The sequence below is a fragment of the Chamaea fasciata genome, unplaced genomic scaffold (assembly GCF_029207755.1).
Source record: "Chamaea fasciata isolate MVZ Bird 193981 ecotype frontalis unplaced genomic scaffold, bChaFas1.0.hap1 SCAF_6, whole genome shotgun sequence".
NCBI lineage: Eukaryota > Metazoa > Chordata > Aves > Passeriformes > Sylviidae > Chamaea > Chamaea fasciata.
Genome location: NW_027094091.1, coordinates 59,901,440 through 59,923,017, shown reverse-complemented (window position 1 = coordinate 59,923,017; position 21,578 = coordinate 59,901,440). Strand labels below are relative to the sequence as shown.

Genomic DNA, 21,578 nt, shown 5'->3' with positions numbered 1-21,578 from the left:
ATAATGAAGGGGGACTCTCCACAACAACACAAGTACAGCTATCAAAAAGAAAGAATTCATGAACTACTCATACTGAAGGGTCATGATGGTTTCCCAAAACTGACTTTTAAAAAGTCAACAATAAATAATAAACACAATTTCCAAAGGAAGCTCCAGTTTTATAACCGTGCCTTGCTTGCTAGTTGAGTTAAAGACACTGCGAGAGCTTTTGACCTAACCTCTGGCACCTCCGCTAAGACAGTATTTGTCACCCTGACAGCAAGGGGAATGATTTCCAGCCCCTCAACTTAGAGTATTAATGACATCAGTCTTGTTTTCACCCCTAGAGACTGAGGACTGCTGAGTTTTGAACAGGCACTGTTCAGTCAGATAGAGAAGAACCACAGGAAAAAAAATCCAGGCAGCGATTTAACCTGTTCTGGGCTAAAAATCACCAAGCTTAATAAATTAATGTGTTTAGGATATTCTTCCTCCCACAAAGAGTCAACTAAAGGTAAAAGAAGGTTTGTATAGAACGATGCAGCGCTGGTGTTGCTGTTTGTACTACGTGCTAGAACTCAACTCTTGCTAGCTACTGAACGCACATTTGGTGGTCAGAGAAGGAAAAAGAGCTCTGTGCTCTCTGACAGGATAGTGAAGGTCACTGCTCAGCACACCAACCAGCTCGTGTTTCACAGCACACACACACAACTGCTGGTTGAAACAACTCCTTGCAGTAGCACTGCTTCAAGTGTTAATCAAGCACAAAACAGGCACTTAAGTATCCCTATTCCCAAGGAAGGGATGATTTCTCTCCACTCCCTCTCACCCCACACACACTTTTCTTATGCAGGTGACTAAAAGCTGCAGCGCAGAGGAAGGAACATTGCTCCATTTCAATCAGAAGCTAAAACTTTCGGGGAGAACATTAACAGCAGATTCTAAAAACATTTTCATTTCCTTTTGATGAATTTTTTAAAAGTGAGGGAGAAAATTAGATATTTTGTGCATTTCCAAATCTGTCTGCAGGGAACATTTACCCTTAAATCAGGCCAAATGACTACATGTTTGTGTACAACCACAGCCCTAGAGGAATGCAGAGGAATGCTTCTTCTAGTATTAAAAGATACTAGAGAGGGCAAAATAAAAACCAAATCATCTTTCACAGTGCCTCCCTTCTCAATTTCTCCTTGATGCACCAACTTACCTAACATAAAGAACCAATATATTCAAACATTTGGTTCCCACAGACACAACTACATTCTTGCAAGAATTTTAAATCTCTTCCTTTACAAATAAACTGTTCAAAGTTTTGTAGCGTACATTTTCACCCTTTTTAAAAAAAAGCACACATACTTCTCCAAGTAGTTGTCAGAAACAAAAAAAAAAGCAGCTTTTCAATGCAAACATTTTTTAAAACTAATTTTTAGTGATATGACACTGTTCCATGAAACAAAGTTCAGTGACTTAACTAGAAGTCAGACACCTTGATCTTACTTTATAACAGAAAAAGTGATATTTCTCTCTGTTAATTCCACTTTCTTTATTTTGGAGTGAAAAAACAGGAAACAATTCTAATACAGAAGATAAGAAAACATCACAAAATAAACCCAGGACCTTTCAACTTCAAGATCTGCACACAATTTCCAGCCTGGGACAGTTGTTTTTATTTGTGGTTTTTGGTTGTTTTTTTTTTCCCCCCCTTTCAAGTTCTGACCAATAACCATAGTAAAGCAAGCAAAACCAGAAAAAAAATAGCCCCAAGCAAGTATATTCTTTTGACAAAAATATGATATTTTCACAATAGAGAGGACAATGAAAAATCTTGCTAATTATGACATATGTAATCTTAGACAAACTGATTTTATGCTAAAACTGTATCAGCACAGATATGATTTGCACACTAATCAAAGCAATCACCTGATTATATAATATTAAACACATATATTTCCTTCTCTAGATGTTCTCCAAATCACAGTTACCAAAGACAGACACTCTTCTGATTCTGTAATTCATTAGTTTCATTAAAATGGATATTTTTATAAATTTCCAGTATTCAGTCTCCATTAACAAGAGAGATGACTGCACCGCAGTCACAGAGGGACTATCATTTCCAGTATCCCCACACTATGTGATCTGAGGAAAGATGCCAGATGGCAAAGTTTAAGGCACTTTGAGTGTCCAGACTTGGCTATAGAAACTTCTCTCCCTTCTACCTTGCAATTCCCTAAGTGACAATTGGGCTAGAAGAATGAAGCTGCTTCAGCTCTCACACTATCTTTCCAAAGTGCAACAAACACCCTGAGTTCTGCCTCTATTTTCTCCAGCAATATCCACTTTTGCTATTTGTTTTACTAACTCAAGAAATGCTACTGGCACATGCATCCTCAGCTCTCTCTTTTCCTAAAAGCCTGCTCATCCAGGGAAACAGCAATGATGGGGGCAGGATTCAACCTACTGTCTCGAAAGCCATCACCAAGTACCAAGCCAAGCAAGTGCACTAGGTGAGGTTGCTGACCAAAAAAATGTGCAAGAAAAAAATCCTACCTGTCTGCTGTGATATGAGGAAGTGGGAAAAGCAGAATACCCAAATATATTTCTCTTCTTTAGAAAGGTAGCAGTTACTTATTTTCTGGCCTCAAAGATAATACAAAGAGATATATTTAATGGCCTACTTATTACTATCTTTAAACAAACTTTTTTTTGGCAGAACTGACTGCTTAAGTCCCAGGAGGCCAAGCAAGATTAATTAAATGATCAGTAGCAAAAGCTAATCGGAAAACTGAGAAAGCCCTAAGACCAGCTACAGCCCACATAATTTCTACACATTTGACAGCTAATGGTTTCATTTTTTCTTGTTAGGTAGATTTCAAGGCATTTTCCTCTTGGCCACTGTAAAAAAAAAAAAAAAATACAGGGACTAATCATTTGCCTTCTAGAGGACACTGTTTTTTGAGACCTTGACGGCACATTTTCTTTCCTCTTGGTTATGGTTACCTACCCTCCTTCTCTGTAACATTTCAAAGATAACCACCAGCAGCGTTGTTATTTGTTAACTGGTTCTTTCTCTGTGCTGGCTGGCTCTGCAAATCCCTACTGACTTAACTGTCTCTTCAGACCAACTGTGTCACCAGTGAGACCACACAGTGGGTGTTACAATACTCACATTTCCAGTTATCCTTCTACCTGATTTCTCTCAATCCCTTGGGAGCAAGATCTCATTTACTTTTTTTTTTTTTAAGAGTCCAGCATTAGTCATAGACAGCCTTTTTTTTTTTTTTGTTATTATTATTATTTTATTTTGTAAAATATTCTACATCTCATTCTATCTGACACCCATGCTGTCAGTTTGGCTTTGGGAGGGAGAGAGATGATCAGTAAAGGAATACTGGGATGGGTGCACATGCCCAGCAATCCCTCAAAATAATCATGTGTGTCAAGGCTCTTTTTCTAACCCCCTGCTAAAGGGTGTCTTTCACAGGGAGCTTTGTTATTCTGCCTTGCTTGTACCAAAATAGTACAAACTAACTAAAATGCAGGTATTCAGCTGAGAATGCTATACATTGGAAATTAAAGTACACAGTAAGAGTGAAGGCCTACACCCTTTGAAAAATTACTAGGCAAACCTGGAAACAGCCAGTGATGCCCAAGCTTATATTGAGATTTCAGCTCCAGCCAGCAGAAATCAAACTGAGGATGTTAAACAACAACAAGAGATCTGAGCACTAACTATGAAAAAAGTTACAGTAAGGCAAGATAAGTGGCTCCCAAGATTATTTAAACTCCAGGGAATATAAACTTTTCTTGCCTGGTTCATACTATCTGGCCCAAACACTCACTGCTGCCAAGATCTGCCATTCCCTTCCGTCATGCCAAAATCAATCCTTCAAGGATAAGGTGCCTTCCCTAGCAGCTGATTAAGAGGGAGAACTTGCTCAGGACTTGGAGAACTACCCCAATCAAATCTGGAGCAAAGACCAGCAGCACCTCTGTACTGCTCACAGAGCAAGAAGAGACCACTTCTGAAAGTGCAGTGGCTCACCATAAAGCAGCCCCACTTTGAAATTAAACAAGACTGAATCTAGAATTCAGCACCTGTTGTGAACAGACTTCCTGGCAAGATTTCCTCATAAACAGCTAGCACAATAAAAAGGGAATCCTAGATGACTGCTCTGCCCCTTTCCACACTGCAAAGACACAATTAAGAGGGAACAAAGGGGTATACAAACATGTGCCTGATTTTAGAAAAATATTTACAATGTTTGTACTAGAAATACTTAAGACAGATAAGGATATTTATTATCCTACAAATAACTAAGATAAAAGAAGTGATAATAAAAAGAACCCAAATAAACCTAAACCATTCAACATCCATTAAGGTAAAACAAAGTAAATAAATTCAGCCAATTGGTTATTTCCATATGGTTGGATTTCTTTAAATAGTAATGAAATCATTGCTAAAAAAATCCATTGTTATTAAAATAAAAAAGTTGGCTCAGCCTACCAAAATTAGATTTGTAAGTTGCTGGTCATTCCCATAATTAAATCTGTGTCACAAATTTGCAAGAAAAATGGACAGTATGACTAATGCATTTACTTGCAGCACTAGTGCTGTCAGGCTGTGTAAATCATTATGCCTGCTAAAGCAGACTAGATAAGAATTCCATACATTTTCATTAACCAACTAAGCTTTGTGTATATGTGAGAAGCTGACTTTATTCTCTGCTAGCTTTAGCTTGCATTTGGAAGACCATGTAAATAAAAACATTAGCCTTGATTTGATGAGCCATGTGGCTGCTCCAAAAATTATTTGAGCTTTTAGAACATGAACCAGCTCCAGTCCCTCTGAGAGATGGTCAGCTAAAAGAACAAACCCACACATACTCCGTTTGGACAAAGGAGATTAATGGAATGATAGGTACCTGAAATGTGTCTTATTTCATCTATTATGTTTCAAGAGAGAAAGAAAACCTAATCCAAGACAGCATCGCAGGAAGTCTTAAGCAATGCTCTGCTGTTTTCTCAGGAGTCCTGTGGTCACCAGAGTCTTTGGAATCATCTCTTTTCCTCTTGATTTCCTGTCACCACAGCCCTTCAGCTCTCAGTTACAGTTCCTTGTTTAAGGTGAAGCTGATGGCTGTTCCTTTTCACACTAACTGTTCATCACTCTAAGGCACTGAAGAACCAGCCTACACTGACCCACACCACAGGCTGGATATTCTTACGGGATTCCCAGCCCATAGACTCAAGCAGAAAGGAAATTAATGAAAGGTAGACAAGACTGGTCTTGTCCAGCAGTGCAGAGCATTTGGTGAGGACACCGTGCTCTGGAAGTCCATCTCCCACGCACAGGGCAGTACACTGTCACTGCAAACTGAGTGCAGCTCTCAGCCAAGCACATCCCCAGTGCAGGAGCAGCCTCAGGGACAGGTGGACAAAGTCCAAAGGAGCTGAACCACTCAGGCAAACACCATGGAACAACCATCAGCACAGCATGTCTTGCAGTCTCCTGCCTATTGCTCTGTGATTTGGACACTTGCAAGTATTTGTCTTCTTTTAGAAGCAGAATAGAAATGCTTAGGAAGCATGGCAATCCATACAACGTTAAGAATTTCAGCAGACCTACACCTAACATTCCAGGCAATTTCTTTAGCCTTTAGGTGCAAAAATATCCTCTCCTCCAAGTGGAAGTAGCTAACACAGTGCTTTCTATCTTAGCACGTGCATGCAACCTTGTGATAACCAACCACTCTGTGTGAGTAAAACACTACCAGATTATATTAAAACCCCATTAAGAGGAAAATCTGAAATCACTTCTTATGTTCCACAATTATTGTAAACCAAACTGCTTAAATGAGGGGAGGAGATAATGATATTAACTACCCAACTCAGAACAATCCTCTGTGGTATGAGCCTAAATATTCTCTTGGCTGAAATTTATGTAAATTGAATTCATCTATCGTTAGTTATTACTAATCTAGCTATATAAAAACACTTTTCTGTAACAATTAGTTTTTTCAAACACTGTGTTTTAATTAGACCTGGGACGTTATTAAACTAAGTCAATAAAATAATGTAAATACGTACAGTATCATTCCATGCACTGTTTTGTCTGTATATTCATAGGAATATGGGCTTTGGTGGAGTTAAAAAGGAATTACTTTGTGGTTGGCTGGTAGTTTTTGTAAATCCCCTTACCAGTGAAAACACTCCCAGGTCCTTAATCTAAGTGCATTTCTGCTCATCAAGACATATTTGGCATTTCTACATTTTGCGTATGACAAGGTGTTCTGTTTCATCTGAATAAGCCGATCTTAGTATCATTCTAACATTATACTGAGTATTTTCCTGCGGACATTCTGTTTCACCACTTACTTTAATTTAACTTCTCAAACACTATTTCCTAGTCTTAAGGGAAAAAGAAAAAGGTGATGGAGGCAGGAGAGCAATCAGCACAGCACATCTTTCAGCCCTTTTAAATCAGCCTGTTTGACACTATCACACACAGGCACTGGCCCACAGGGCATAGTCTGAAAAGAGAAAACACTGTCCTGGCTTTGTCACAAGTGTCACAACCTGCCAACGTGTTACACGTGGTAAGACAAAGAACATAAGAAAAACTCTAGCCTTGCTGAGGTCAGAGCCTTCCAAACAATCTCCAGGACATGTGGAGGTATAAAGTTTTGGTCACAAAGGTCCATAACTCCATCTAAGCCTGTCCACATACAGCTCATCATTAGAGACTCCTATAAAAAATGCAAATGTGATTTAGATTCACCATGAACTGAAGATACAGGACACAGGTTCTCCCCCCACAGCCAAATCCGTAAGTTAGTCACCAATATAAACTGACGGATTCCCAAAACCACTTCCACCAGGACCTTCCATTATCTTCTCAGAAACAAGCCAATTATTCTCACACTTTATAGAACAGTTTTGACTTTGAACAAATATATACACACACACGAACACATATGTATTTAGTGCTTTGCCAGTTTTTCAACAGCAAACTTTCTTTGAAAGTGACCACACACTTGCCAGTGCTCCACATCTGGAGCTGCTTGATTCAAGGTCATGTAGACCCACACCAACCCCTACCACTGTGAAACTACTGGTAAACAACTCTGTCTACTTACTACTGTCCCTGGCCTACTATCACATTTCAATCCCAAGGTCTACCCTATCAACTTCATAACTGGAAAAGCCTGTAAAAACAAACCACTCAGTAAACATATTTGTAATTTGTTTTTATGTCATACACAAGTATTCCCTACGTAATCAAGATTTCAAAGTAGAATTACCCTAGCAAGTATTTAAACGTGTGGATATATTTGTGTAATTTAATAGTAACCAGTATCCTTGCCGTGCTATTCTAAAAAAATCACTAAGTAGAATAAATCAGCTGGTACTACGGTTTCATTCTAGCCGATCTTTAATATTGTTGAGAAGCTTTTTCTGGGAACTTTGTAAGAATAATCTTTACTGCAATGCTGCTCCAACATTTGCAAAAAGACCTGAAGGGAATAAAAAGTGGAATGAGGTAATTACATGTAAGTGGAACTTTCCAATGATCACGAACCAAAGAACAAGAACAAAACCAAAATTACGAGTATTACATGAAGACAAAAACTACTTCAGCTTCTTGAGCTCAGATTTCTTCAAAGAGCTGCAAACAGCTACTAGAAATTGAAAATATGTCTCTCTTGATTTACTAAGAGCCAGCATTGTAGTCAGATGCAGTGGAGCCTAAATTCTTACTTGAAGCCAAAAGATGTCTCCAAATGGTAGCTGAACTGAGCTGAATTGAGCCTTCCCAGAAACTTCTTGAACTGAAAGCTGGAGACAGCAGAGAAACCAGGAGCTCATGCCAAGCAACAAGAGAAAATACCACGCACACAGACTTAAGAGTTTTTCCAACACTTCCACAGTTTGAGGCAGACCCATGGAAGGAGGACATAACAGACAACAAAAAAAGGACAAGTACTTGGGAACTGATATTTTAAATACGTAAGTGGTCATCTATACCCAAAAAACTTACATCCACCCTCCTAACTTCAGCCTAGTCCCTCAAAAATGCAGAAGTACAGCACAACTTCAAAATGCCACACGTACAGTTCCATATACTTAAGCTCCTAAAAGCCAGCTTCTCATTAAGAAAAAAAAAAAAAGAGCCATGAATAAAAAGTGAGTTTTTTTGTACTCACAGTTTTGATTTCAATTTCCTAATTTGAATTCTTTTATCATTCATTCATTTATCACAGTATAAAACCAGGACACAAGACTGGCGTCACAAACACATACTTCTAAACATGCATAAATTTTAGTAAAGAATAAATTCAATTATTAGCTGCCTAAATAAACAATCACAGTAGTTTGCCAACACATAAAATAATTTTTTATTTAATACTCATTAGTATCTCCCTAAAGAACACATCAGTAAAAGAAATCTATTCTTCCTTTCTTCATAAATATATTTAGTGTTCTTTACAGTGTCCTTTCCAAATGTTTGTAGACCATCAAGACCACAAATGCTGCTTTTTCTTTTTAAAGAAACAGTTATATTTACAGCTGGATTGATTGCTTCCCCATATCTAGCTATTTTAGTGTGTTCCTCAGAGACACTGAGTGGCTCCACTGACAGTAAAATATGCTAAACAAATGACAAGTCACTGAGTAAATTAGCATCTACTCTCTGATCAGCTGGGTCATGTTTTCTTTTCAAAATCCATGGCCTCTTGATAGAAAATAATGAGTATTTGATGGGCCTTATTAGAAAAATCAATATATTGATGCCCATGTCTGAAACATCTGCATAATAATAGATTCTGTTAACCCATTAAGGAGAAAATTAAGATGTGTTTACACATTATTAATTTACCACGAGCAGAGAATTTATTCACTACCTTTCTCAAGAGTTTAACAAAAAGAAAAGAAATTGCAATATCCGTATTTACGGGCGTGGTGACAAACTGAAAGATGATTCCAATTTTTGCCAGCTGAATGGCAAAATTCCACCAATAATAATGTGAAAAAAAACCAAACACACCAATGATCCTGTTAAAAATGAGACTATTAAAGCACTTGCTATAAACACTGTGTTACTTACCAAAAAACTTCCAAATGCAGAATTAAATATAGCAGCTGCCTAGAGAGAAAAAAAAGGATAAATATCACCAATGGTAAAATAGCTACAGTGTGAGAACAAAATGTTCTTCCCCCACCCACCAAGCTATTAGATTCTCCAAATACACACATACACAGAGACCATTAGGCAGTTAGCCACTGCTTAAAAAATTGCCAGTCGCCTGTAACTTATGAAGACTGATGGATTCTGGTTTATGCATTCATAAATAATGTGCTGAAATGGAAAAAAGTAAGAGGAGATGAAAATCCTCGCCGATAGACTGAAGAGGAATATCCTCGAGAACTAAGAATATTACACAGAACCTTGGTCTCACTACTCGTGCTCTAATTTTCCAGGAACACTTTTATATACTGACCTGTTAATTAAAATATACATTACCTGATTTAACTAAAATACTGCATTTTCATACGCTTTTAACAATTTTAACAACATATTCATCTGGTAAATAAAGTACTTTAATAGTTCATCATAAAGTATTGACAGAGAGAATTTTCTGTAGCTTGAGAAACAAATTTAAAATCAATAGGAATAACAAAAAACCCAACCAAAAAAACCCCACAATGACCCCATACTTCTGAGGCCAAAATGTCATTACTTTTCACTCCATAGTCTTTTAAAACATGAAAATAAACAATTTTGATAATGACTTAAGAAGTGTTTGTGCTTACCTAAATATCCAGGAAATATAAGGTAGCGGTATTATTTCTTAATATGAACTCATTAAATTCCAGGAAGTGAAAACTTGAGTCTTGCATAGCTTTCCCCAATTACCAAGAAAGAACAGAAACTCTTGTATGGCAGCCAGTCTGATGACGAGAAGCCACACAGCAAAGGTAAGAGGAAAGGGAAGAGAGAAATCTACCATTTACGTGCCGATTTAGAGTCAAATTAATCACCCTGGACACTTCCAGCTACAGATTAATAACAGGAGGCTGCTAGTGAGTTGAGCAAGTTTGAATAAAGTCCAAAATCAGGGTAGGAGCAGTAGCTGAACCTGCCTTCTGCTCCATAAGAGGATGCAATGAAAATGAATGGGTAATGAGATCCTTGGCTCTAGAGAGCTTAGCTTTCTTATTCAAGTTTATAATTAATTCAAAGCTTTGATAATTTCATTAGATTCCTCCTCTGCTGGCCCTATCAATAAAAGATGGCACTGGACCACAGCTCCTCAGTGGCCCAAATACAAAAACAAATGCAGACTGGAAAACCTTTGCTGACTTGCTCACTAACAGGGACAATGGCATATGGCACTCCATGTTGTGGAGGGAGCATCTGAATAGATACAGCTAAATAAAACATTATAGTTGACAGTTGTAAACTACAGTAACATATTTCAACACCTCTTTCTCATCAGCATTTCTTTCTTGAACATAAAAAAAAAAAAAAAAAAAGAGGCACAAGTCCAAACAGCTTCTCTTGCCAGAGATCATAGCTGAAAGGAAGCGTGAGTAGTATAAACAATTCTTCAACAAGTGTGAATTAAATCAGGATTTTCTATTTGTATTTGAAGCTATGCAACTGATACTTTCATGTAGCAAGGTAAAGACACATTATACCCATCTACACAAACCTAGAGCATGGCTACCAATCCTGATTTGGGGATCATCTAGAGATATGACGTTATTTTACTTAAAACAGGCTGCAATTCCACTTGCAGGACAAATTCTGTATCTGGAAATGTGTTAAGGAGAGATACTAGATGGTGGTATTTCGTCCATTATCAAACTTCTTTCCTGATCCATCCGGAAAATATCTGGATTTTTCAAATAATCTCAAGCACGTAACAGGGACTAAGACAACAGTCTTGGACAAATCTGATGCTTCAGTTGTTTAGCCAGACATGTGCAAAACTCATAATTCACAACCACTTCCGGAGTACACTAGTTTACAATTTTTAACTCCCTTTCTCTGAAGTGTCAGAAATTATCCATAGCAGATGATTAAACACTCATTACAGGCAAAAGAAGAGAAAAACATCAGGAAGACTGCAAATTAAGATAAAATCATCCAGATTATTTGCCTCAGTGAGGGAGGACTTACATATGTCAATTACTCTATCTGTAGTTTTCCTTGTAAACACTTCCCTTGCAAAATAAACTCAGAAGTAATTTCTTCCCATACTCACAAACCTGGGGCTTATATTTGTAATTCTGGCTCAGTTTAAATAAACTGAATAACTGAAACAGTAAACTGAATCAACTGCTCCAATTTGTAATTAAACATACCTAGTAGCATAACCCTCTAGAATTTAAACACTTTCGTGCTTCCAACTCCCTTCTGTCAAAGGGACACATACCTCACAGGGCATTGTCAAAATTAATTCAATCCTGAAAAAGCACTCTGAAATCCTTAGAGGGATGATACAAATAAACATTAGCGCTGACACATGATACAGCCAGGCTCTTCATTATCTATTTGAAACATTCATTAGTCACTATTATTGCATCACTTTTTTTAGTGTTTGCTCTTTTTGTGCTTCGACTGTTTGCAGTCAGCTTAAATGAAACAATAAAACATGAAAACATTTGGATGTCTTTATAATACTCCAAGTTCAGATTTGCATGTGTTTGCAAACCATTCATTGCATTTACTATTAGTACGAGGGGAGGGCTCTCTATAAAATCCATAGTGAAATCCTTTCAAAAGGTAAGTGCACAGCCATGTATTGAAATGCAAGGTCAGAGCACGTTCAAAAGCAGCAGTGTCAACAACTAGACAAATTTTCTATGTTTGTATCAACTCAAGAGACATGACTGAAAGTCACTGCCAGGACTCTTAACAGGCCAAGTACAGAAGAGCATGGACAGCATCACTTGAGTTAACAATTGTACATATTAGCTCCACTAAACAACAAATTCACTTATTATTAAGCAGGTACAATTTCAGTCAACTCTGTATGGCACTGGGCTTGAGTAAATTCTCTCCTGGTCTACATTTCCAGGGAGAATTCCAAATGAGAAATGGCCAGGCCACCTCGGAAAGACACCTATCTGGCAGCAGTTGGCCGAAACTTTCCTCTTCTCATACCAGTCTCTAGCACAATGCTTCAACTTTCCATCTCTCACCTTATCCTCGAATACATGTATGGAAAACACTAAGATTTCTATAGTGACAGCAACAAGATCCAAGACAATCCCCCTGGCAACAAAGGTTGGTAAAAGATGGAAGAAAAAGGCAAAGCAACTACCAAGGGGCTGAGCATTCTCCCCCCGGTGTGGATCCAAATGTAGCAGCAAGTACACACAGCAGGCAAGTACACGTGACTGGGCAGCAAATCAAACAAGTGTATTTAGAATTCAAGTATTAAATACAGAACAGATTCTGAACTTTATTTCATGGCCTTGTTTTTGGTACCAAGCTAAACTATCTTGGAATTTATGAGACTAGATATTGTTTTGATAATAACGTAGCCAGACTACATCAAACAACAGGAAAAGACAACCTAGCCACATTTGGAACACCTGGGTCAAACAGCAACATTTTATCCTTGTCAGCAGGATTTCAAAAAAATTGTTATCACAACTAAACAGGAACTTAAGTGCAGATACAGGGAAAGAGCAGTGTCTCACAGCTTTTTATGTGGACCTCAGGAAAAAAAAAAAAAAGAGATCTTCTCACCAATATGAGTGTACTGCTTCAGTACTAAAACATTTGATTCTTGAGTGTCATTTGGCAGTTCTTTAGGGAGACAACCCTCCTAGATGTATTTAAGCCTATGCTTACCTCCAGGCACGCCACAGCTGGGACAGCACATGCCATGGACACCAGGGCCAACCCTCAAGTCATCCCTGCTCTGAGCAAAGGACATTTCAGGGTCAAGGCCACAGTTGCAGAGTAATGAAACCGAACAGCCTCAGAACATCCTGGAAGGAAGCAGCCTGGGCATCCTACAGAGCTGTTCTCTGTGTGTCTGCCATTCCCTGCAGTTAAAACCTGAGCACTAGGGGGATGTACCACACACTAGTGGGATATACAGCTCAAGCATCAGCATTAAGACTAATTATCCTATTTAACAAACACGGCACATTGAAGAAGAAAGAAAAAGCCAGAAATGCAGAAAAGAACTGGGGAGTGACAAGGACTCTTGCAGTTCTAGTGCAGGATTATGCAGTAGAGGACAGGGAACACGATGTGGTAGTGTAACATTTTACAACATCCATACTATTATTGCAAAATTTAATACAACCATGTCTCCTATTTACAGGAGAAAAAAAAAAAAAAAGAAAAAGAGAGAGAGACAGAGACTGAAGAAAGTGATGAAAATAGTTTGACCAAACAGGACAGAAAAGGAAATTTTATGTACCCAAAGAGATCAGTGTAGTTCAAAAAGGTGGAAGAAGGCAGGATGTCAGTAACTTGAAGGAGTTGGCAGAGTCCCTTTAAACAACGCCTTCAATCTCCTATTTAAATATAAAATCTCATGTGAGCGTTACCACAGCTCATGTCTTAACTGCTGTTTCCAATAACAAGATGTTACATCTCTGTAGAAAGCTATTTGCCACAGCACTGTTACAGCAAACAGAATATAAATATACCTAATAAGGTTTAATCTGTGTTGCTGTTCATAATTATTCATCTGAGTTCAGACAGGAAAAAAAAAATCTATATATTCAAGTTCCTGGTTTCGAGGACTAAATTGAATCAGGTGTCCTCTTCTCTTAAGAAAATTAAGTTGCTTTTGTGCAAGAGTGTTTTAATGAGAACAGAGCCTGCCGACATTGATAAATGGGAATGACACCAGAGAGAGCATGTAAGCAGGACAATATGTGCATGTTACAGTCTTACAGGCTATTTTTCACTGACTATCCTGAATGACTTCGCTGTTTCTTAAGGGGCCTATTAATCTCAAATTTAGTTATTACACAACGTTTATTTGAACATATATTCTGTGGATGATGACAGTTAATAAAGGAAATCTTTTACAAGCTGTATTTTTACATATTGTTCCAACTGCAGCTCCCAGTCATTCTACTGTATTGATGGAATAACCTAGTTATGATGCAGCTTTAAAAAAGGCACATATATTCAGATTCCTTCCTAAGCATATGGGGACTCTTAAATAACTGTTAAAATGCATATAAAAATCCTGCTCCAGCATGGCAAAAATGAAAGAGGCAGTGTTAACTGCTCAACCCAGTCTCCAGAAGCCCAGTTGCCCCCTACAAGATGAAGCACATGCCTTTTTAACACTCAAGCATCATCTCTGGGAAACAAATAGGGTCTAGATTTGACTCTGATGTATGTACGCTCCATCCTGAATTCAACAGAAGCTGGAGAATACATCTTACACATGACTCCAGCCTACGTGCTGTATGTGGGATAGGCCACCACAACAGTTGTATTACGTTTACAACAAAATAAAAAACACACAAAACAACATGCAACCATGCAAACACACAAAATAGGAAAAACACAGAACCCCCACAAAACAAAGCAAGCTAAATCCCACAAAACTTTGACACCAACTAAATTTTGGGTCCAAAGAAATCTCCCCAAAAAAAAAGCATGCTGATATTCAAAGTCTCTTAAAAAATATCAAATTACTCTAATTATTTTAGTAGAGTAGAAATGTATACAACCTTATGCTCTTATTAAAAAAAAAAAATCAAAAAATCAATAGAATCACAAATCCACACACATACTTGAAACTTACACCCACCAACCAAGAATCCCCCAGTAAGTACACCAAGAAAAAAAAGCCCAAAGTATGGAGGGGATCATGTATTTATCCACTGCCATGTCCCCTCTGCTCCAACACAATTTGCTCACTGGGAAAAAGATAGCAAAGATATCACCTAATCCCCAACCTGCCCCTAGAGCTGTGCTGACAACACGAAAACATTGCTTTATTCCAACCATATTCAATAACCATCAGTTCCATGGAAACAACACTGAAAAGGCACCAGAAAATGAAAACAGAATAACTAATCTGTTGTTTGTTTGCATTTCAGCAGGGGGAACATCATCCAGAGAATGACGCTCTCTAAAACACCACCCTGAGCTCTCTGTTCCAGGCTGCCAGTGGTTGCCATCACTTGAGCAGAAGTTGGTGCTGCTTCAGGCACAGCATTCTGCCACAAGCAGGGCACAGAAACAAGCTGGGGCCTCTGCTGGCAGAGAGTTACTGCCTCTTACCAGCAAAGTTGTTTCTGTTGGAAATCAGTCTTTCATCCCCCTATTTTTGTAGTTTCTCATATCCATCACCATTTTTGGTAAAGAATATTTACAAATACAATAACATCTGTTTAAAGGGATGCTTTTTGGACACACTTACTATGTGGTTCTTCCCACTGAAGGATTTCTCTGTTTCACCAATAATTTCAGAAATACTGAGGCAGATTAAAAAAAAAATATCCTGCTCACTTTCTTTTTGTTAGAAATGCTAACTTGTCTCTACTGACAGCAACTGGGATGACTCAAAGGAGTTCTGGAGTGTCAGCATGGTTTTTCTCACTCAGAGGCAGGAGGAGGTGAAGAAAGAGTAAAAACCAGGAGAGTATATGCATTAAAGTGTTGTTTGGTTTTTTGTTTGCTTTTTTTTTTTTCCCCAGAGAGTAAAACCAGAATGCAAACATTTGCTAACAATTCAAATGGCAAACATGAATCATTCAGGTCTCAGGAACGTTTATGTATCACTCTGCAAATTTCCACCAATACTAATATATAGATGAGTAACAGGAATTCCATGTTTAGCAAAGGTTGAAAAGCAACACTACTATATCTCATTTTACTTGAGATTACTTGTATAACTGAGCTGAATGAAAATAAAGACTTTTGCCATCAGAAGGATCACAAGAATGAAGCCAGGAGGAACGAACCTCTGTTAGGAGCTGGAATGTCCATTTTCACACTGAAAGAACCAAGATTTGGTCTCCTCAGATACAGAGGAGATGAGAGGCTTCATCAACAGTGCCTCACTAGCCCATGCCATCAGCTGTACAACGTCACTTTGTTCACTTTCTTTGCTTTATCCTAAATGGCAAAGATTTACCCACACCAGATACTCCTGTGGCTGTGCAGCAAACCAAACTTGTGTGATCACAAGAAAAGCAGGAAAAAACCCCCATCTAGGTCATATTCAGAAACACAAAGATAGGCAACACACAAAACTTGTGCAAAGCTTTGTCTATCCCTTCAGGTTGCCAGGGTTAAGGGAGCCTTCCTCTTTCTAGCAACTGTGATCCTCTTTCTTTTGACAATGATAAGGGCTGTAAGCAGAGACAGCCACCAACACTCTTACCTCATCCTTGTGTCACAGTCATACCCCAAGCCCAGGAGTACCCTGAAGATCTAATTTAATTTTCCCATCCTCCTGTCAGCTGCAACTCAAAACACAAAATCACTCTCTCAAGACACAGTGCCTTCCACTGTTGGCTCCTACGTCACACACCCCCAATGGGACAGTGACCTGAGCACCTACAGTGGACTTCTGAATACCCACATGAATAAACAGAGGCAGTTTCTCTACTTACAAATTGCAAATGTAAACATTAAGATGACTGCCCAGTGCCAGTGTAAACATTGGCACAAGCAGTGATTTAAAGCTGACAGGCTCGTTACAACACAGGCTTTCTCATACCAAATACACACATGCATAAACGCCATGCTCCAGCATCTGACTTAGTCCTCTACAAACTTCACGTGGCTCTGACACACCAGAAGGCTCTGAGTTCCTGGAAAGGCATCTAGTCAAACTTTTTGTACGTATTTTTCCCCAGATGGAATGGAAAGCCCCTTTCCATCATTTTCTTAATCAGGGAAAAACAAGGCAACTTCTCCCTCGTGCTCACATATTATGAAGTGTAAGCCTTTGCTGCCGCACATTTGGCCAGTGAAATGTGGTTAGAGGGCAAAAAGTTAAGAATTTAACCAGTCATTGGCACTTTGGTATCAAAACTACCCAAAGCCTTATGCACATCACGCATTTCTTAGAGACTCCAGGTTTATTACCTTAGCAGTGAAAACACTGGGTCTCACACCAGAACAGACAGACTGCTGAACAATGATTTAATAAAGGAGGCTCAGCTGAACAGTAGTAAATAGCCTACTTGTTCTTCTCTCATGGTCAAACACTTCATAACTGTAAGAGACTTTCTCTCTTAAAAAAAAAAAAAAGAAAAGACTGTGGAAGGTATCCTCAAAAGGATACAGAGCAATAACAACCTCCTGAACATACTTTTATTTAAGTTCACATTTTCTGAGATCTTAAGCTGTGATAAAAACACTTAAAGGTCTTGTCCCCTGATTCTCCTGGAGACACATCATCCATAACATGATTAGAGGTCTAGTTAAACAATGCATCCCCCAACTCCAAAGAGTATTACTTCCCTGTTGACGTGAAATGAAAGCACAAGGCCACTTTTTAAAAGGTGCCCTTTGCATTAACTGTGAGGCTGTGCCTGCACCAGTATTTTTCTATAAATATCCCACTGTCATATTGCTTCCTGGGCAGTTAGTAGCAGAACCAGACATTTTAACTGCTATGCCTTCAAAACCAGCTCAGAATAGCATTGTTATGAAAGTCACCGTCACTACTACCACTGGCAACAGCTTCACTATCAGGAGTAATGCCAGGAGATAGGAAACAAAACACTAGTGCAAGGAAGGCCGCAGCATGGGGAGGCTGGCTGAAACAGCAGCTTTGTAAAACATAAATTAAGTGTGGCCCTTTGCACAGATCCATGAATCCTGAGCTCTGGAGCTCGTGTCAGAATTTGTCATCTCATCAACAAATGTCCATATTTCAAAGAAGGACAATTTATTTTTTCTTAACCTAGCCCAAAGGTTAGGCTTTACTATAAGCCAGTATTATATGGTACTGGAAATTCCCTTTTTATGAGCCCAGGCAAAGCACTGCACACTGCAATATTGTGGCAGAGGTAGAAGAGAGAGAAGAGGAAAAGAAAAGTTGCATACAATAAGCAAGAGACCAACATAACAACCACTGCATTAAAGACAAAAAGGAACAATCTTGATGCACGCAACCGCATTCTTTGAAATGCTGCTCAGCTACTTTCCCTTCTAAATTAGCAATTCATATAACTACAACTTACACATGCACAGAGTGAGAAAGTGCCTAAATGTGCATCTTTATACATTAAATATTGCCAGAATACGTCCAAGAAATTCAGCAGCGGATCAGTAACAACTGAAGGTCCAAGCTACTTTTCTCTGACCACAAATTAACTACAGCATTAGTTAATTACCACCACCCTTCTTCTGAATCATGCCCAAAACATCTTTAAATTCTACACAGATGGTTGCTCCCATTTTTCAAGTGGAAAATCCTCTAATCTACATTCTCTACTCCAAAGATGGTAGAAGGGGTTTGTCTTCCATGCAGTGCAAGGATTAATACTCAACTGTCAATCAAGTCTAGGTCAGGAACTTGGTTTCACAACTACCTGATGAGCAGCACGAGTACATCATGAACTAACAAAGATGCCGAAACTGTTCTTTAGAATTTTCCTTCATTATATGTATATATTTATAATGTAAACATATATATAAAATACACAGCAACTCATTAGAAACTAAATTAAAGATATTTTTATTACTTTCTTAAATTTACTTGACTCTCTAACGGGTCATGTAGACTACTATATAACCACTGCTTCTCTAAACAAAAGGTGGAGAGAAAACACTAAAGCCTATGGGTTTCACATACAGAATTCTACTCCTGCTCTGTAGAGAGCAGAGCATCACCAAAAGCTGTGATGGCTGTGAGTTTGTTTTACTGCAAAAAGTTAAAAACTTGCCATTCACATTGAACATGTGCTTCGTGGCAGAATTCACTGAATTTTCCATTGACATCCAGAGCTGGCTGAAAACTGGAATATGCAGCGTAAGGGATATTGCAGTATTTAAACATATGATTTAACCCTAAGATCCCCCTATCTTTACAATTGCTGTTTTTGGTCCCATGTTTGATATTTTCTTTTTTAATAATTTCATTTTGTTATTTTGCTGCTTTCAGCTGAATTTCTCCCATGCCTACTGGAAGATGGCCTCTATGACTGTTGCCACACAAAGCCTTCCAGCTGATCCACAATGCAGCACTGTTATCAAATTCTTTAGATGCACTGTGAAGACACAGCCAGGGAGATCAGTTTACCACAAGAAACAGAAACATGGAACACCTAAGTTATACTGAAAAATCTGGACCACGTGAAAATGATTTGCTAGCAAAACTGACTAAAGTTAACCTGACCGGGAACAATATTTACAAACAGATCTTCCTGAAAGAAACAGGAAACATTTCTGCAAAGTCTAAATTGCATAAACAGGGGGAAGAAGAGAGAAAAAAACCAACCAAGAATGGAAACATTCCCAATTTGGGAAGGTATGTAGCTCAAGTTCTGTATTCCCAAAGCTGTTACTCAAGAACTACGTGCAGATACCATTTGAAAGAAAAACCAAGATGCAGTTTTTGAGAAATACACTCCTTCAACAAGAAAGCAAGTCTTTAATATCAATGCTCCTATTTTTCAGCATTTTGTGGTAAAAACTGTCTTCTCACCTTAACTCATAAGCTGAAGAGACAGGTACAACACATTCTGATTTACCTACAAAGAACTCCAAGGACACCTAGATAAAGAAATCAATAATTTTGTGTTAAGTACCAAGGCTCCAGCAGGACACAGATAATGCTACTACGTGTTCTGTGATGGTTACTCATGGGCACCCAGTCAGGCAAGGGCTACAGAAATTCTCTGTCATGCTCAGAACATCCTGTATCTGCACTGAGTCTGCAGAGGCAATCTAGATCCAGAGCTCTTTTTCACCACACACTACTTCAGTAACATAAGATGCATAAGTGGACAACACAGTGCAAGAAGAACATTCCCAACTACCAGGTCAGAAGTGTGAGAGCTGTCAATTTTTCTGCACAGCAGGAGGTACCCATGCCAAGACAGACACCTTCTTAAGAGCAAAGCAGAGCAGCAATGCATGTGAACACAAAGGTAAGGAGCAAAACTGGGATACCCAGATGTGTGAAGAGTAGAAAAGAGCACATCATCTATCAAAAAAATTTTATATCTGACAAATTAGCTGCATTTTGCAAAAATAGCTTTCACTTTCAAAAGTTCAATTTAGAGAACAGCAATTTCTTTGACTAGTCGGTGATCAGCACTTTGGGATGTAAAACAGACAAATAAGGATGTCAGAAATCCCACCTGACTGGTATTTTGAACCACGTTTTGCCACTGATAGAAGCTTGATAAAAGGCAGAGAAAGATTCAGTTTATCAGCCTTATGATCATGAGGAAAAAAAACCCCAACCAAACACACACTAAGCCCCCCCACATCTGTCTATGGAGCACATTTTCATCTCTCACATACATTCATTCTAAAACCCAGTCACCGTTTAGTCAATTGTACTGCAGGAAAGACCTCAGAAAAAATATCACAACATCGTCACCATCTTGTTGCATCAAAGTTCAATTTGCTTTAACACCATAACAAATGTATTCCTGTAATCTGTATCTATATCCTACTCTCCAAGTATCAACAAAATTCAGAGTGATAGACTTATCTACAATACATAAAAGAATCATATCACCACTACAAGCTGTAGTGTAGCAATATAGTGGCAAAGCATGAAACAGTAATCAAAGTCCTGAAAAATACACCATTGTCAGCACTGTACACTGGTACCAGTGTGTTATAGCACCTCGGTTTCAAATAAATCAACCTAAGTGCCTGCTTTGGTAAGCACTTCAAATTCACTGTACATCAGCATTAGGGGGGGTAATGCACAAAGAAACAAATCAGGGAATGGGACTTGTAAATAACAACTCAATTAGCAGATTTATATTACTCATTTCCTAATAAACTTTCTATCCACACCTACATGCAAACCCTCCTACTGCCTTCCCCCCTTCATTTACATATCTGTGCAGGCCTGCTCTTTTTTCTTGCGAGCCCCTTTGCCCTTTCAATCATGAAGTATATTACTCCACTGTCAGAGCAAAGCAGTTCCTAACAACAGGGAGCCCAGCTGGGATAGGAAGAGGGCAGCAGGCTCAGGCATTAACATAATAATCCAACTGTGTTCCCCCAGGCCCTTAGGGCACACAGCATATTAGGCAGCCCTCCTGCGCCGCCCGGGCCAGGCTGCCGGATCACCTGCCCATCAACCTGTGGCAGTCGCCCCCACCTCGGCCGATCCAGCTCCTGCCAAGCCCTCATCCCAATTACCTTCCCACAAAAGGCACATGTCCATTTTCCACGCCTCAACGTGCGTGCTGCACATCCTTACTTACTCCATTCGAATGCACCTTGCCGTGCCACTTCCAGCAGACTCGCTCCCTTGCCTTTTAACTTCTGGAAACTCTGGGGATTGGAACAGGATCTACTGCTGCTGCCAGCAGGATCCAGACCTTGGAACAAAAATTCAAATACAAAGCAGCGCTCTCCAGATGCAACCTGCAGCCCTACCTAGCCTCTGGAT

The 21,578-nt window shown here is 38.9% G+C and overlaps 1 protein-coding gene across 9 annotated transcripts in view; it reads right to left on the bottom strand.

Moving 5' to 3' along the window:
- SLC10A7 (solute carrier family 10 member 7) overlaps positions 1 to 21,578 on the bottom strand; it is a 138,982-nt gene that overhangs the window by 83,390 nt on the left and 34,014 nt on the right. For all 9 annotated transcript variants that reach the window (XM_066186519.1, XM_066186520.1, XM_066186522.1 and 6 more), the window contains exon 5: positions 9,086 to 9,124. In XM_066186519.1, the coding sequence (XP_066042616.1) occupies positions 9,086 to 9,124 (39 nt within the window). The remainder of the gene's footprint in view (positions 1 to 9,085; positions 9,125 to 21,578) is intronic.